The following is an 18,919-nucleotide window of genomic DNA, read 5'->3' as shown; positions in this document are numbered from 1 at the left end:
TATAGCCACTTCTCTGTTTTCACTTCCCTGGCTTTTCTTAGGAATATCAGAACAGAGGCATAAAGATAAGTTTTTAACTTAATTGGTGGAGTGCTTGCCCAGAATCCTTGAAGCCCTGGGTCCCATCTCCAGCACCACAGAAACTAAACAAGGTGGTAGATACCTATAATCCTAGCCCTTTTGAGGTGGAGGCAGAAGGACTAGTTAAGAATTTTCCTTGAGGGCTGGAGAGATGGCTCAGTGGTTAAGAGCACTGACTGCTCTTCCAGAGGTCCTGAGTTCAATTCCCAGCAACCACATGGTGGCTCACAACCATCTGTAATGGGGTCTGGTGCCCTCTTCTGGCCTACAGGCAGGATACTGTATGTATAGATAAATAAATGAATGAATGAATGAATGAATGAATAAATCTATTCAAGAAAAGGAATTTTCCTTGACTATATAAGTTCGAAGCCAGCCTGGGCCACATGAGACTGTCTCTATTTAATTTAATTAATTTATTTGATTTTTGAGACAATAAGCGTAGAGTAACATTTTACAAGGGGAGAACGTAAGTCTCTGTCTTCCACTATTGATTTCTCAGCACTTGTGCTGTCATTGCATGTGCAGCATATGTACAGCAAATATTTCAAATGAATGTTGCCTGGAAACCATTTTGTTTTGTTTTTTATTTATATAGTGATCTTTTTAACTTATTAAGAAATTTTCCAAACAGTCAAAGTAAAAAATATATCCCAGAAAATTTCTGAGTCAACTTTAGTAGCCATCACCATTTGCCTAGTTTCTTTCATCTATTCCCCCTTCTTTCTCTTTTCATTGAAATATTTTAAAATAAAATTCAGGCACCCTGACATTTCACTTCAGATATTTAAACAAGACAATAACCATACTGCCATTATCTCACTAACAGGTAAGTCTTTTAATGTCATCGAAGATCCTGTTTACATTCCAATTTTCTAAAGGTGCTTTGAATGTATAAGCAATGAATTAAAACTTTTAAAAACTAAGAAGCTTCTGAAAAGGAATCTCTTATTGTTGAGGTAAAGAAGAAGCTGAGGCAGAGGTGGGTGGATCCCTCTGAATTTGAGGCCACCCTAGTCTATATAGTAAGCTCTAGGACATCCAGGGCTACATATACAGTCCCTGTCTTAAAAAAATTTAAAAAGCCCAAAGAGATGGCTCTTCCATTAAGAGCGCTAGCTTCTCTTGTGGAGGATCCAGATTCAGTTCCCAGCACCCACATGGTAGCTCACAACCATCTATAATTCCAGTTTGAAGGGATTTGATGCCCTCCAAGGGCATCAGTTATACATGTGATGTACTTTCGTGCTGACAAAACACTTGTACACATAAAATAATCTAAGAAGAAGCCACGCAGGACATGTGCCTATAATCCCGGTACAGAAGCCAACCAGTCTAGACAAATGATCTTTAGGGTTAGTGAAGAGACCCTGTCTCAGAAAGTAAAGCAAAGAGTAATTAAGGATAGAAGATGCCCAGAATTGACCTCTGATTTCTACAGATCCATGCAGAGATGGGTGCACCACACGCACACAAATTAAGCGAATATGGTTTTAAAATTCGTAAACTATCCTAAATTATAAGGGTTAGAGGATGGGGGAAGATATAAAAGGAAAGTCAATCAGTTAATACCTTTGTGCTAAATTAACTTAATAGATTTTGAAACCTAGGCTGAAATCTGGAGAGCATAATACTAGGCTGTATACCATAGTCTCCTTATAAATGTATTTTTCTGGACTGTTCACCCCAACCAGCCAAGAAACAATGAGTCCTTTGTACAGATTGACCTCCTGCCTCAGACGTCTTTCCTGCGTCTCCTTAGTTCTCTCCTTCCTGTAGTCAGTGTTGGTTCAGTGTAAATACTTTGTGCTTTCCCTCTCAAACTTTTCCCTATAAACGTGTAGTGGTTTGAGTAAGAAATGTTTTCTATAGGCTTAAGTCTTTGAAAACTTGGTCCCCAGTTTCTGTTTTGCTGGAGAAATCAGTAATGCCTTCCTGGAGGACATTCATAGGGAACAAGCTTTGAGGGTTTATAGCTTCTGTGCCTCCTGCCGCCTGTGGGTAAAACATGCTCCCTGAGCTTCCTGCTCTAGCTGACTTCCACACGTCTCCCCTGTTATGAACTCTCCTTCTGGAACCCTAAAGCCCAAATCAGCGCTTCCTTCTATGAGCTGCCTTGGTCATGGTATTTGATCACAGCAACAGAAAGTAACTATCACAATATGCTTTCACTCAGGCCCAGCAGGCATGCTTCCATCTGCTGCCTCACTTCCCTACAGGTAGTTAGTCAACTTGCCTGTAGAGAAGGTCTTCTCAGTAATGGCTACATGGGCCTTTTATTTCAGAGAACCCTCAGTATCAAGTTTTGTCTTAAAATGATTTAGAGGATTTTAGTTGAAGATAAGCAAAGTTGATCATAAACCACTTGGGAGATGGTGGAAGATGAAAAACCCAGGTAGATGTCAAGGAATATCAGGTTAGGATGATGTGGACTCTAGATAAACAAATTCATTGGGAGTTCTTGCTGAAGTTTAATTTTGTAAGGTATTGCACAGCTAGATCTAAGTAGGACAAAGTCCAAAAGCCTGACTAAAGCTTGGTGAAACAAAGACTCTTTACCAGGAGAAATGGTTGTGGTAAAAATGGGTATTACCTTACCCCAAAGCTTGTGGAGATAGGTAAGTACATAGAGATACATAAACTATATAAGACAGATAAAAACATTATATATTGTTTTATTATATAAAAATAATATATATTGTTTATTTTATAAAGTACTACATATATACTTTATATGTGAATACTATATATTTCATAAAATATACATCTATAGCATTTTGAGTTTGATCAACTTAATGTATATTTATAGTGACTTATATACTTATCCTGTATAAGTGTTCATTTTATTTTTTACTGAACATAAATTTTTTCATAGAGTATATTCTGATCATAGTTTCCTCTCCCTCCCTCATTTTCACCCATCCAACTCCATACTTTCTCTCTCTTTAAAACAAATTAGAATAAATAAGAAGAAAAAACAGTGAAGATGCACAAGAAACGGAGATACACACAAAAATCAATGAAAGCACAAAATAGAAAACCATAATATATGCAAAAGACCAGTAAGGTTAAGTTTTAAAAAAAAATCCCAAAGTAGAACAAGACTCTTCCTCCCCCCCCCCCAAAAAAAAATCAAAAATACCATTGAGTTCATTTTATGTTGACCATCTGCCACTGGGCATGGGGCCTGCCTTAAGTGTAGATTGTATACCTACAGTTATAAGATTCTTATAGCAACATAGGTCTTATTTTATCTCCCTCCTGTTAATTTAATATTATATCAAAGGATTTATAGTTAATATAGGTCTCCTAAATTTTTAATTTAGGTCTCCCACTATCACCTCTTTTGCCTTGGTAGCATGCAATGAGATACTGGTTTTTAAAAAAAAAAGATTAAATGATTTAAAATTTCTCTGAATTCTTTGTTTCTTTGTTCTTTTTGACCTCAGGCTGTAAAATTGGAAAGTACTTACCAAAATCGAACACGCTATATGGTAGTGGTTTCAACTAATGGTAGACAAGACACTGAAGAAAGCATTGTCCTGGGAATGGATTTTTCTTCTAATGACAGGTGTGGTACCATAAAACTACCTTTTGAATAACCTAGTATAATTATTTGAGCTAGTACAAAAATGTCTTACATAATTATGCTTTTAAAATTCTAGATAAAGTGGGACAAGAAGGTAAGAGGGTGAGGGGTGTGCATGTGTGCCTGTGTGTGTGTGTGTGTGTTGTCTTTTTGAGACAGGATTTTTTATGTAGACCAGACTGGCCTCAAACTCAGAGATCAGCCTGCCTCTGCCTCCCAGGTGCTGGGACTAATGGTGTGAGCCACCATACCCGGCTTGTATTCTTGATATATGTCTTGGTCACTGTTGTATTGCTGAGAAGAGACACCATGACCACAGCAACTCTTATAAAAGAAAGCATTTAACTGGGGCTTGCTAACAATTTCAGATGTTTGGTCCTTTATCGTCATGACAAGGAGCATGACAGCACACAGGCAGGCTTGGTGCTAAAGAAGAAACCGAGAGTTCTACATTCAGATCCACAGGCAGCAGGAAAAGAGAACCATTGGGCCTGACTTGGGCTTTTGAAACCTCAAAGCCCACCCCCAGTGACACTTTCTCCAACAAGGCCACACTTCCTAATATTTCTCAAGTAGTGCCACTTCAGCCAGGCACTTGGGAGGCAGAGGCAGGTGGATCTCTGTGAGTTTTCGGCCAGCCTGCTCTACAGAGGGAGTTACAGAACATCTGGGGCTGTTACACAGAGAAACCCTGTCCCAAAAAACCAAAACAGAAAAAGAAAAAGTAGTACCACTTCCTGATGATTAAGCATTCAAATATATGAGCCTATGGGACCATTCTTATTCAAACCATTACAATATATATTTTTATGAAATTATTGGAATAAATATGTGTATGAAAGTATCACAGTGAAACCCATTATTTTTTATAGTGAATATGTGATAATGAAAGTTTTAAGTTAAAAAGTAATTCATGACAGCCTGAGGAGATGGTTCAATTGGTAAAGTATTTGCCATGCAAGCTCAAGTACCTGAGTTCAATCCCTAGCATTGGTGAAAATCTAGGCACAGCAGCATGTGCCTGTAATCCCAGCACTGAGGAAGTGGAGACAGGGTAAGTTCTAGGACTTTGCTGGTTGGCAGATGGTCAGCCAGGGAGTCAGCCTAGCCAAATCTATGAGAATGGAGTTCAGTAAGAAACTGTCTCTAAGGTAAAGAGCAATTGAGGAAGATACCCAAAGTTGACGTCTGACTTCCACATGCACCCCATAAACATATGAACATGTGTACACACATATAGACACACAAATAAAGGCATAATACTAGAAAAAAAGTCTTGGCCATGATCTTCAGAGACAAGCAAACTTGCTAAATGTCTTTGGCTATTTCTAATTTACTATTAATCCTTACCTTTCTCTCATTGCTAGGTACTAATGATAAGTAAACAAATGGAAATATATATTTTGGGGGAAAAGTTGCTTTTTGCTGTTAGTCTATTCCTTCCATCAGTAATGTTCTACCTTGGTAATCCTTGGGTACATGCCTTTCTTGGTAACGTACCAATAGTCCTGTCCTGGGTTCATGTGTACTTTGCTTCCTGTAATTAAAGATAGATCTGACAGAACCTGAATTGTTGCTGTTGTTGTTTTGGGTTTGGGGGAAGGGTAGAGGGTTGTATCCTTAAGGCTTGAGGCTTTTCTGTTCTATTTCCCTACTCTTCTGAAGAATCTTTGGAAAGACTGTGGAATGTGGCTGCTAAGCAAATCTTTACACTCTGAGATAATAAGCCTCAGGAAATCCTGCCAGATGTCTCAAACCATGACTTCCAAGTTCAGGACTAGAATGGAATTGTGCAGTAGCTAGGGGAGTGACCCAGGCCTGGGTGAATTTAGCCACAAAAAATAAAAAAATAAATAAATAAAATGGTAGCATGTAGAGAGGGATTGCTAGCAAGAATATAGCCCTGGGTTTGGAGGCAGGGTTATAGATGACAATGAATCTGATTGTAGAGAAGCAGGAAGATCCCAGTGTTACTAGGAAAAGTTTCTAATTCAGCCTTTACCCTAGCTTGTGCATAGAAGTTGCACTGGTGCCGGCGGTGGTGGCGCACGCCTTTAATCCCAGCACTCGGGAGGCAGAGGCAGGCGGATCTCTGTGAGTTCGAGACCAGCCTGGTCTACGAAGGGAGTTCCAGGACAGGCTCCAAAGCTACAGAGAAACCCTGTCTCGAAAAAATAAATAAATAAATAAATATAAAAAAATAAAAAAGAAGTTGCACTGGTTTGCTTTGGGTTGCCATGATAAAGCACTGACTAAAACAAACTTTGTGAGATGGCTGAATGGGTAAATGTACCTACTGACAAGCTGACAGCCTGAGGTCAGGTCCCTGGGACCCAGATGGTGGAGAGAACCAACTTCCTCAAATTGTTCTCTTCTAACCTCCAACATGCTACCCCGTGCACACAAAATAAAATGATTAAAAACAAACACATACACTATAAGTCCAGGTGGGGTAAAAGTCCAAATCAGAGGTCATAAAATTCCAATGTGGAAACACAGGTAGTTTCCTACTTCCTTCTCCTTAAGACAATCTTGTTATATATAGCCCTTGTTTTATATATGTAGTATCTCAGAAACAAACTGGGACCTGAAGGAGCTAAAAAGTAGTTTCTTTTTGGTAAGCCTGGCATTATAAAATTGTTTATGTCTTCTGTTTGAGTGAGCCTGTTGAACAGTGAAAGAAATGCTTGATTTCAGAATACTAATGCTCAGTTACTCTCAGTTACTTTTAATTTTATACTCTCAGTTACTGTATCATTTTATATAAATAAAAAATATTTTAAAACAATATTAAATCAGCTGGCAGTGGTGGTGCACACCCTTAATCCCAGCACTTACTTGGGAGGCAGAGGCAGGTGCTAGCCTGGTCTATGGTAAGTTCCATGACAGTCAAAGCTGTTACATAGAGAAACTGTAATGGTCTGTCCTGTCCCTTTAAGAGACAAGCCCACCCAGCCAGGCAAGCAGATCTTCCTTCTGCTTCTAGTCTTCCAAGAGGCAGTTTCTCCCCACTTCTCCCCTTTCCCCCCTCTCCCCCTTTGTGTGTGTGTGTGTGTGTGTGTGTGTGTTTCTCTCACTCCCTCTCTGCTCTTCTCCCTTCTCCCCTTACCCCTCTCCTTTTCCCCTCCATAATCCACTAAATAAATACCCACTTTCTCTGCATGGCATGCCTAATAGGTCTCTGTCTCTCACCCGCTGCATGGCTCCCTGCCTGGGACTGGTTGCTTTCATGGCCCACTGCCGCCACTTGGGGAACCTGTGGCATTTTATTTTTGCCATAACAGAAACCTTGTCTCAAAAAATGAAACCATGTCAAGCCAAAAAAAACCAATATTAAGTCAAAGTAGAAGCCAGATTGGTTGATATGTACAAGGTAGGGATGTTGTAGCCAATTCATTTAGCTTATTTTGAGAACTGTACTGTAGTTTAAGTTACAAAGTATCCTAATAATACAGTGTAACTTTGTTTTTCAAAATATCTATGGTATGCTTCAGTTTATAACATAGCAGAGCTTTATGGTCTGATGCTTGTTTGTTTGTTGCTCTTCAACAATTATCCTACCTCACCCTCCCATGTACTTTATGCCAACATGCCTAGATTTGTTTTAAATCTTCTTTTAAAGATTTGTTTTCTTTCCTGGCGGTAGTGGTGCCTGCCTTTTACACCTTTAATCCCAGCACTCGGGGAGGCAGAGGCAGGCGGATCTCTGTGAGTTCAAGGCCAGCCTGGTCTACAAGAGCTAATTCTAGGACAGGTTCCAAAGCACAGAGGAACCATGTCTCAAAAAACTTTAAAAAAAAAAGATTTGTCTTTTTTATTTTATGTATATGGGTGTTTTGCCTGCATGTATGTCTGGTGCATTGTGTGCATGTAGTACCCATAGAGCCCAAAAAAAGGCATTGGATCCTCTGGAATTAGAATTATAGACAGTTGTGAGCTATTATGTGCCTTTTTTAATTTTTATTTTTAAGCTAAGATATAATTATATCATCCTCTCCCCCTTTCCACCTTCTAACTCCTTCCTTTGATTTTGTTATCTATGTTTAAAGATAAACCTAAGACTGAGAGGAGTTAAGTAACTGCTCAGAAGAGTTTCGATACCAAAAGAGATCAAATCCAGATATTTTGACATAGTAGATACTTATAAAATATAAATTGTTGTTGTTTAGGCACCCTTATGTGTGTCTTTATACACCTGATCTTAAAACAATGCAATAGAGGTTATTTTGTCCCTCTTTCATAGATCAAGAGACAAACATAAAGCAATTAAATAATTTGTTTAAGACTACATAGTTAAAGGCTGAGGTGTAGCTCGCAGGTAGAAAGTTCTTTCCTAGTATGTACAAGTCCCTGGGAGAAAGACTCTTACTAGAACTCTATCTGGCTAAGAGTTTGTGATCCTAACCATACTGTGTCCCACTGCCACACCCAGTGTTCTTTCTGCTGTACTGCTTTTCTGGGTATACTGGGAGGGAACAGATAAAGGATCCTTTGGAAAATGGCCAGAGGCAGGAAGTAATTTAAGACACATCTTTAATAAGGGGCAGAAGAGATGGCTAAGGAAAGCATGCATTCTTCTTGCAGAGGATCCAGGCATGGTTCCCAGCAAAAACAGGGGTTACCTCACAACTGCCTATAACTCTAGATCCAGAATATATGAAGCCTCTGGCCTCCACAGGCATCTGCACTCACATGAACATACCCACACACAGATACACATTCATGTATCTTCAAGAAGATGTTTTTGTGTGTGAGAAAAGAGTCTTATATGTCACCCTGGCTGGCCTGAAAATTACTATTGTAGAGTAGACTGGCCTCAAACTCAGAGATCTGCCTGCCTCTGCTTCCCAAGTACTGGAATTAAAGATGTGTGCTACCATACCAAACAAAACTAAAAACTTTAAAGATCCTTAAGAGGAGAAAGGGACAAAAATGGTAAAGGTCATCGACAGAAGTGGAATCACAGAGCCTACAATAATTGGTCAGGAAGCTAGGGCTTCCTGCACTAACCTATTCTATTCGCTGAGAGCCAGTTTCCTTCCTAGGCTGCCTCAAACATGGTGGCAAGTATTCTGCCGCTGAGTTGCAACCCCCAGAACCTGGAACAGATTTTAGTATGGCATAGTAGGACCACTCTTTTGTTGGTTGCTGATGTCTCTATTCTGCATTTCAATAGTGCTAGTTCAATACACAGCATTATTCTCTCAGGTGTGGTAATCTCAAAGTGGAGGCGGCTGAGAGGAGAGAATTTTGAGTTCAAGGCCAGTCTAGACTACGCTGTGATTCCTTCTTAAAACAAACAAAACAAGAGTGTGGAAAGGTGGCTCGGCAGTTAAAAGAGTGCCAACTTTCAGGTTCAATTCCCAGCACTCACATGACAGCTTACAGCCATCTATAACTCAAGTCCCAGGGGATCCAGCACCCTCTTCTGACTCCCATAGCTACAAGCCATGCAAGTGGTGCACAGAAATACATATAGGCAGAATACACATAAAATAAAAATGAATTTAATAAAAAGTTTTTAAAATCTCATTTAAACACTCATACACTTTCATTTCAATTGTATTTTTATTTCTCTAACTTGATAACAATCCATGACTATTACTTCTGTACATATTTTAATTCCTTTCCTTTTAAGACTGGGTGTTTCTGGTGTTCAGTAATCCTTATAATTGAGCAAGTCATTTATTCCAAGATTTTGAATAACTAGCAATAGTTCTTGACATTAGAACTAGTCCTTGAGGGCAGGTAAATTGGTGCACACCTGTAATCCCAGTACTTGGGAAATGAAGGTAGGAGGATCAGGAGTTCAAGAGTTCGAGGCCAGCCTGACTTTTCTTTTTTTTTTTTAAATTTATTTATTTATTAAGGATTTCTGCCTCCTCCCCGCCACCGCCTCCCATTTCCCTCCCCCTCCCCCGATCAAGTCCCTCTCCCTCATCAGCTCGAAGAGCAATCAGGGTTCCCTGACCTGTGGGAAGCAGCCTGGCTTTTCATGATACTTTTCCTATGCCTTCTAACTCTCCAAAATATAAACAGATATAATCCTTGGAATTGAGTTGGATTTTGTATCCTGGGCAAATGCAAGTCAGCAGTGATTTCTTGAATTTTTTAATATATTAGCTACTTATAAGACAATATAGAAAGTTCAATCAGCCGGGCTGTGGTGGCGCACGCCTTTAATCCCAGCACTCGGGAGGCAGAGGCAGGCGGATCTCTGTGAGTTCGAGACCAGCCTGGTCTACAGAGCTAGTTCCAGGACAGGCTCCAAAACCACAGAGAAACCCTGTCTCGAAAAACCAAAAAAAAAAAAAAAAAAAAGAAAGTTCAATCAATACATTTTCTTTGTCAAATATATTAAGGTATGACTGGCCATCTCTTTAAAATAATTCTGAGAATGTGTACAGGATTAATAGTAATATGATAGAAATTTCTCTGTTCTAACATTTATGAGACAGTCTGATGCTTGAAGGTTTATCCCTGTGTTTAAAGTTAATAAATGATGATTGCTTCCTAGAATAACAGTAAGTAACTTAATGATTGTTTCTCGTCTTGCAGTAGCACTTGTACCATGGGCTTAGTCTTGCCTCTCTGGAGTGATACCCTAATTCATCTGGATGGTGACGGGTAAGAGCTTTCCCTCTTCCACCCCTTCTACAGAAAGCCCAGTGGCTCATTTATTCAGCTGAGTGAGAGGCCCAGTGTGCCCACATGAGCTGGCATGTGAGCAGCTCAGTGCAGCCTTTTAAACTGCCACTTTGTAAAGTAGAATAAAATGCAACTCGCCAGGGTCTCTCCCTTCTAGTCTTCTAAGTTGACAAAGAAGTAGTAGTTTGTTGGCTCACCCTTTAGTGTGAACATGTGGGACTGCTCTTGCAGTGTTCCCCTAGAGGATAATGTGTTCTGTTTGAAATAACCTCTGCAGCTTCTGCCAGCTGTCAGCCCGCTGTGTAACCCTTTTCCTGAGCCAGTTCCTTCCAGTCGCCACCCCCACCTCCTGGTGTTTTTAGAATGTGTTCCAAAGAGATTGAAATGTTTGCTCCAACTTATAAAACCCAGGTCAATTTGCTATGAATCAAAAGACTTCCAAATAGAAATGTACATCAGAACACCTTAATTTTGCCTAGTAGATAAAATCAATTTGTTGATGCTTTTCTTTATTTAAATTTACTTTTGAGGATTTGATAATGAGTACTGTATTTATATAATTTCCACCCTCTCCCAACTCCTCTTATGTTCCCCCACTTCCTCTCAAAATCATGACTACTTCATGTTTAATTATTATTATTTCATATTTACTCATAGGTATATATAAATACAGCTTACTGAGTTCATTTAGTGTTGCTCATATGTGCATGTGTTTAGTAATGACCACTTGGAATTTGATTACCTAGCATATAATCCTTGTCCCTGGAGAAGACCAATTGTCTTTCTCTCAGCTGCCATGTTGGAACTTTTCAATCACATCCTACTTCTAGTTAACTCTAGATGACATACTGATTATTTCTTCTATTTAGTCCATCAGTTGGTCTAGCAAACTTGAAATACCTGAAAATGCCTTATTTGTGGACTTTTGTCTGTTTTCTTTTGCTCTTAGTGGGTTCAGCGTATCAACAGATAACAGAGTTCACATATTCAAACCTGTATCTGTGCAAGCAATGTGGTAAGATGACTTTTGATATCTCTATAATACTGTGTTTTTTAAGAGGTCTTACAAAAAAGTTCTTTAATGTTATTAAAATAATATTTTGTGAGATAAGTATAATTTGAAGTGATACAATTCACTATTCACATGCATCCTGTATTGTAGAGGATTTGTGTATGTGTGTGTGATCTGTTTGCATGGTAACCATGATTAAAGGTGACCTAGAAATGTAGTTTTTCAATTGTCACAGTGGAAAACTTGGTGCATTGGTGAACAAGTAAAATTCAGAGGTAATATTGGGCTCTAGAAGAGACGCTAATGGGTTAGGGAGTCTGTTAGAACTGTGTTTCACACTGACCATGCTTAGTGTGAGATCCAAGTCTGTACATTTTACTGCTATGCACTAACTTTTAGTTTCCTAAAATAATCAAAGATTATCTTATTTGACAGAGTTATAGTATAGATAGATACATTTCCTTTTAAAGTACTGGTAATTGTTTGTGTGAAGCAAATAAAGCCTAAAGAAATCATTGTTAATAACCATCCATATACTGACACTTTTAAGTTATTCACTGTGTTCTGGATGCTTTACATGGCTTATATTTAACCATTACACTGGTGCCACACAGTAATGTTATTAGCACCCTATTGTGGATGAAAGAACTAAGGCATTTCAAGGGTTACATATCTTATTTATTTAGATAGAATAGAATCTTATTCACTTATCTAGAAAATGATCTAATAAAACCAAGGAATAATGAGGCTTTCTGCTCAGTAGTCCTTAGCCTCTGGGGACTGAAATAATTCAATCAGTAAAGTGTCGTGCCACCATAAGGGTCTGAATTCAGGTCCCTAATGCCCATGTTAAAACCAGCAGTGCTCATCTGTACCCCAGTGTTGCAGGGAGTTAGCTACAAACTAATGTTTTTCTCTTGAAGGAAAAGAAAGTGTAAGAGAATTATATAGCCAGTCATTTATATACTTTTCTTTATAACATTTATTTTTTTAATTATTTTATGTGTATGAATGTTTTGACTGCATGCATGTCTGTGCACCATATGTGTACCTGGTGCCCAGGAGGTTAGAAGATGAAAGATCCCCTGGAACTGGAGTTGGAAATTGAACTTGGGACCTCTGCAAAAACAAGTATTTTTAACTGCTGAGCCAACATTCCAGCACCTATCATTTTTATAAAAAAAAGTATTTATTTGTGTGTGAGTGGGTTTGTATGCCACGGTAGCAAACATATGGGGGCAGAGGTAGATTATGGGGGCAATAGTGCTTTCTTCCACCAAGTGTATCCTGGAGATTAGACTCAGGCTTTCAGTCTTGCTTGTCAGTGCCTTTAACTACTAAGCTGTTTTAAATGATCTTATATATTTTTTGTTAAGAATATCTTTTATCTGTCCTGCCTCCTAAGAAAAATAATCCTTGCTCATTTTGAAAAAGTTCTACAGTTGGCCAGGCATGGTGGCACCTGCCTTTAATCTCAGCACTCAAAAGGCAGAGGCAAGCAGATCTCTGAGTTTGAGTTCAGCCTGGTCTACAAACTGAGTTCCAGAACAGTCAGAGCTATGTAGAGAGACCCTGTCTCAAAAAACCAAAACAAAAACATAACAAGTTGTATATTGCTTGTAGCATACAGGAGGCACTGAGTCCTTATTCACAGTGCTACAGAATAAGAAACAAAATAAATGTTAGTTTGTAGCTAATATGACATTTATTTGAGCTCCAGCTATGATCTAGGCCTTGTTAAGCACTGGAGATAGACTAATAAACAAAATGTAGAATGATCCTTGTCTTGTGTAAGTTACTTCCTAGTATTTCTTTTTCTGTCTTTGTTTACTTTCTAGTGTTTTTAGCTTTAGCTTAGGTAAATAGAAAAAAACGTAGTTTTTAGTTTTGTTTACCCTTCTTGGGTTTCTGAGCTCAGAGTCAGAAGTTTAATTTAGTCTTAGAGTAGAGCCAGAAGCTATTCTGAGAAAGTAACTCGTGTGAATGAATAAATGGTTTAAAGAACTAGGAGACTAAGGTAGCAAGAATGGTAAATGCCATTAGGTTAGTACTTCCTGGACATCAAAGGATGTAGACTCATGGCTTTAGGGGCATCTGCCTATCAGATCTCTGTGGAGCCTGTGAGGATGCTAGAGAATAAGCTATCACATGATTCTGTGCCAAAGGGAAACAAATTTTGAATAGTTAATTGTTGAGATTTTTGTTTGCTAATGGCACAGTCACATGAGTCCAAGGATTAGGTCATAAGGCCATAGACTTTTTTTTCACTGAGGAGTTAGTTGTCAGTTCTTGTCCCCTCTCCCTGCCTTGAATATGCATCAAGACCACAGAATATTGACTTCCAGGGAGGGAGAAAATTCTACAGAGAATAATACTCTGTAGAATTAAAAAATTAGAGGAGTTTGAGATAGACCTAGATTTTATCCTTTTGGTATCCCATAATTCTATAGTGCTCATTTCTGAGCCTATCTTTCAGGTCTGCACTACAGAGCTTGCACAAGGCTTGTGAAGTGGCCAGAATGCATAACTACTATCCAGGAAGCCTTTTTCTCACGTGGGTGAGTTATTATGAGAGCCATATCAACTCGGATCAGTCCTCAGTCAATGAGTGGAATGCTATGCAGGATGTGCAGTCTCATCGACCTGACTCTCCGGCTCTCTTCACAGACATGTAAGTTGGCTTGCTAAGGACTGTGACCCTCTCTTGTGTGCTAGGCAGCATATTCCTTAGGAACTAACCCTGCCCCATTGACAATAGTTACAATGTAGATTACACTTCTGTCATACATGAAGATCCTCTATTTCCTTCAAAGGCCTGAGGAATTTTACTCCTGGGCACAACAGAGTGTCTGTAATCAAGAATGTAATGCTATAAAAATCTAAGAGATGGCTCAGTGGTTAAGAGCATTGGCTACTTCCCGGATTCAATTCCAACACCAACATGGCAGCTCACAACTGTCTAACTACTTTTCCAGGGGATCAGACACCCCCACACAGACATAATGCAGGCAAAACACCAATGCACATAAAATAAAAATTTAAAAGCAAGGTGGTGGCACACACCTTTAATCTCAGCACTTGGCGGAGCCAGGTGGATCTCTGTGAGTTTGAGGCCAGCCTGGTCTACAGAGAGAATTTCAGGACACCCAGGGCTACACAGAGAAACCCAGTGGCAGGGCTGGGGGGTGGGGGGGAGACGGACATGACATGTCTCACAAAAAAAAAAAAAAACAACCTATTACTCAGATTCCACTAATTTGAAATTTGAATTTAGAGAAATGACTATGAAAAGGAGCATTTGATAACAATTAACAGCAGGAGGCTTTTGGAGGGATGTTTGCCATACCTGAGAAGTTAAAGTGTCTTCCCAAGGGTAGCAATCACTCCTATAAACACAGTCCCCAGGAGCAATAGGTGATGTGTCCTCTTTTTTCATTTACTGTTGTAACCAATAGAAACTGTTTGTATTCTTTAATCCCAGCACTCAGGAAGCAGAAGCAAGTGAATCCCTTGAGCCCAAGGTTAGCCTGATCCACACAGTGAATTCTCAGCCATGCAGAGGTGCATAGTGAGGCCCTGTCTCAGAAAGGAACAAGGAGAGAAAGATGTTTCCAATCCATTGAAAAGAATACTGGGTTAAATTTATTTCTGCTGAGTTGTGGTTTTATTTTAGTTGAAGAAGCAGTCAAAGCGTCATCAATCTTTTTTCTCAGGGAGTTGTTGGTTCCAGAGCCTTTCCAGTAGGCCTAGTTCTTTCAAGGTCTCTTAGTAACCAAAAAAAACACACCTATGGAAATGATCTTCATGATTTTATATTGTAAAGCTGGTTGGTGGGTTTCAGAGGAATTATTGTTTCATCTAGCTCAAAAAAAGCTTATCCTAAACCATACTTAGAGAAGAAAATTCATCACAGCCAGGGATAGTAGCACATCGCACACTTGGTAGACTGAGATAGGAGGGTTTCAAGTTCTAAGCCAGCCTGGACTACAAATAGTAGGATCAACTGTTAGGATTCAGGCATTATGCTGGCCCCTGTCACCTGACAGAATGAACCCAGGCTGTACTCTGGCCAGCCCAGGGTTTCTATGACTGCTATGTCACTACTTAGTCTATACACAAAGGTCCCTTTAAGAGACTAGCTCTGCCCATCCCACCCCCTGCCATTTCTCTGAGAAGGCAGCTCTCAGTCTCTGTCTCTCTCTTCTCCCTTCCTTCCCTTGTAACCTCCGTGTGATGGCATGTTTGTCCCACACACACACCATGGGATCCATGCTCCAACCTTGTGCTGCATATCATTGCACCAACCACATCTCAAAATAAATAACAAATATCTTAAAATCAGTAAACTATTGTTTTTCCTTCCTAATTTTGATTTGATTTGAGAAGATTTTGGCTCTCTAGCACAGTAGAAAGAATTGCTTTACATCCCTAAGGAAAAACAACTCCCCCCAAAAGGGTGAAAGATCCTGGCAGATAGTAGACACTCACTGAACATTAGTTCTTAGTTTTAAGATACATTTATTACCTTATCTTTGTAGAAAACGAATAAATAGAAACTGTAGGCCAGAATATCGAAGCTGATGTGCAGGCTAGTTTTATGTCAACTTGACACAGAGTTGTTGGAGAGGATGGAACCTCGATTGAGAAAATGCCTCCATAAGATGAGCCCACAGGCAAACCTGTAGGGCATTTTCTTAATTAGTGATTGATGTGTGAGGGCCCAGCCTATTGGTGGAGGGGCTATGTCCCTGATGGTGGTCCTGAGTTCTATAAAAAAGCAGACTGAGCAAACCATGGGAAACAGGCCAGTAAGCAGCACTCCTCCATGGCCTCTGCATCAGGTTCCTGCTGTTTGGGTTCCTGTCCTGACTTCTTTCAATGACAGACTACAATGTGGAAGTATAAGCCAAATAAGCCCTTTTCTCTGCAGCTCACTGTTGCTCATGGTATTTCATCAAAGCAATAGTAACCCTAACTAGGACATGATTATATCTGGATAGAGTGGTTTTTAGTTTTTGTTTTCTCTGTGTTTTGCATTTTTTCCAGTGATATCAAAGAGGGGAAAGTATGTTTGCATGCTAAATGCTTTTTCTGTGCCCTCTTCCTACCCAATTTAACTTAAAAGGCCTAAAAAAGGATAGTGAGAATATAGGAAAAATGTGAGCCAAAATGCATTTATAGAATTCTGTTGTGAACAGTTTGTTCTTGTAATCCAAGAAGGTCCTGTACTGTGTGGTTCCCCAATGTATATCTAATGTTATGCCTGACTCTGAAAAGGGAAGGACCTTGTTCAAGGACACATTAACTGTAAGTAGTAGGGCTGTGATTAAACCTAGGTCTGTCTGCTCCTGAACTACTCCAGCTCAGAATGTGAAGGGCTCAAAGAAAAACTGCTTTGAGTTTTTCTCAGGAAACCCATGCATGCACACAAGTGCTAAAATCTGTTTTGATCAATACATCTTTTCAGTAGAAGACTGTCATTCTGCATTTCCTCCCACATTACTGTGTCTGGGAAAAATAAAACCTATTCAAGACAAACACCTTAGCAGAACAGCACAGGTATTAGCTGTGTTCTGCATAGTTCATGAGAAGCTGAGTACCTGCGCAATGTGGTGCCCCAAGTGTGTGGAGATGCAGCATACAGAATTGGAGATTACAGAGGCTATTTTTGCAGCCAGTGATAAGGCTGCAAGCAGCAGGAACAGGCAGGATGCCTGAAGGCTTAAGCCATGTCCATATCCAAATAAGGAGATCCAAAGCAGATACCTTTCTTGAGTAGGTAGGAGCAAAGATAGGGCAGAAAGCACTCAAATTCTCCATAATATGAACCATGCCACTAGAGAGAAGCATCCAGTTACACTGAACTGATGCTTTTCCTTTTGGAGGGGAAGAAGGGGTAGAGGGAGTAGTTAGTTTTTCAAGATGGGGTTTCTTTGTGTAGCCTTGGCTGTCCTGGAACTAGCTCTGTAGGCCGTAGGCCAGGCTGGCCTCAAACTCATAGAGATCCACCTGCCTCTGCCTCCCGAGTGCTGGGATTAAGGGCGTGCACCACTACTGCCTGGCTGAGTAGATTTGTTATTATTTATTTTGAGACAGGGTCTCACTGTATAGCCCTGGCTGTCCTGGAAATCACTTTGTAGACCAGGCTGGCCTCTAACTCAGCATGCTAGGACTAAAGGCATGTGCCACCACACCTGACCTTGAGTAATTTTAAAGAGACCAAAAACTAGAAAACCACACAGTCCTGCAGATGACATTCTAGGGTCTGGCATATTGAGTTACACCAGTGTCCTGCCCAGATTGGTATTCTAGCTCAGCAGGTGTTGCTATCCAGGGGTTCTTGATAGGGACATGAAAGATACTTGATATGCCCAGCTTGTCTTTGCTGCTTTATAGATCTGTATATTCTTGATGTATTTAAAGACACATGGGTCCCATTCGAGTTAATTTTTACATGTTTATTATGTTCTATATGGGGTTGTTTTGTTTTGTTTCTTGGTTGGTTTAGGTTGGGAAGGTGTTTTGGGGTTTTTTTTGTTTTTAATTTTGGATTTGGGTTTGGGGTTTTTTTTGTTTTTGTTTTTTCAAGACAGGATTTCTCTGTGTTACAGCCGTGGCTATCCTGGAACTCACTCTGTAGACTAGGCTGGCCTCGAACTCACTGAAATCTGCCTGTCTCTGCTTCCCAAGTGCTGGGATTAAAGGCGTGCACCATCACTGCCTGGCAGGAAGGTATTCTTGATGTTAATTTGGTTTTGGTTTTGGTTTAGACATTGTCTGATTATGTAGTACCCACATTGGTCTGGAACTCACTGTGTAATTGGGTACAGTTTTCATTTGCTATGCTTCTGCAATATAAATATGAGAATAAGAGAAGTAATATGGAAACATAATCAAATGGTGAATTCATTGTTTTAATTAAATTCTTGTTTAAGAAAAACCACTACTTGTCTATCCTCAGACCAACTGAACGTGAACGAACAGAAAGGCTTATTAAAACCAAATTAAGGGAGATTATGATGCAAAAGGATTTGGAAAATATCACATCCAAAGAGGTAAGCAACATTGAGTCTTCATTGTTCTGAAGCTAGGAGTAGAGTAACAATAGGAATGGGCTAAAAATGATATTGAAAACACAGAAGAACTTTACAGAGATTAACACGGTACGTTGCCTCTGTTTCAGATACGCACGGAGTTGGAAATGCAGATGGTGTGCAACTTGCGAGAATTCAAGGAATTCATAGATAATGAAATGATAGTGATCCTTGGTCAGATGGATAGTCCCACACAGATATTTGAGCATGTGTTCCTGGTAAGTTTTAAAGCCACTTTAAGTGGTATTTTGAAACTAGCTTTGGACTCAAGACAATTGTTGTTTACTCTATTTAAATAAAATGTAACTGGACTAAAGAGATGGCTGAGTGGTTAAGGGCACTTACTGTTCTTGCAGAGGACCTGGGTTCAGTTCCCAGCACTCACACGATGACTCAAAAGCATCCATAACTCTGGTTCCTATGGATCCAAAGCCCCCTTCTGACCTTTGCAGGCACCAGGCATCTACCTGGTGCACACACATGCATGCAGGCCAA

The 18,919-nt window shown here is 39.8% G+C and overlaps 1 protein-coding gene across 3 annotated transcripts in view; it reads left to right on the top strand.

The window, feature by feature from the left end:
- The window catches only part of Ssh2 (slingshot protein phosphatase 2), a 239,868-nt gene that overhangs the window by 183,553 nt on the left and 37,396 nt on the right, over positions 1–18,919 (top strand). For 2 of the 3 annotated variants that reach the window (XM_075991586.1, XM_075991585.1), the window contains 6 exons: positions 3,531–3,652; positions 10,229–10,297; positions 11,268–11,333; positions 13,807–14,001; positions 18,292–18,385; positions 18,514–18,642. In XM_075991586.1, coding sequence (XP_075847701.1) covers positions 3,531–3,652; positions 10,229–10,297; positions 11,268–11,333; positions 13,807–14,001; positions 18,292–18,385; positions 18,514–18,642 — 675 coding nt within the window. The remainder of the gene's footprint in view (positions 1–3,530; positions 3,653–10,228; positions 10,298–11,267; positions 11,334–13,806; positions 14,002–18,291; positions 18,386–18,513; positions 18,643–18,919) is intronic. The other variant, XM_075991587.1, reaches the window with a different exon arrangement.

Source organism: Microtus pennsylvanicus, chromosome 11 (assembly GCF_037038515.1).
Source record: "Microtus pennsylvanicus isolate mMicPen1 chromosome 11, mMicPen1.hap1, whole genome shotgun sequence".
In the NCBI taxonomy this organism is placed as follows: Eukaryota; Metazoa; Chordata; class Mammalia; order Rodentia; family Cricetidae; genus Microtus; species Microtus pennsylvanicus.
Note: the sequence above shows the minus strand (reverse complement) of the source record. Positions and strands in the feature narration are given on the sequence as shown.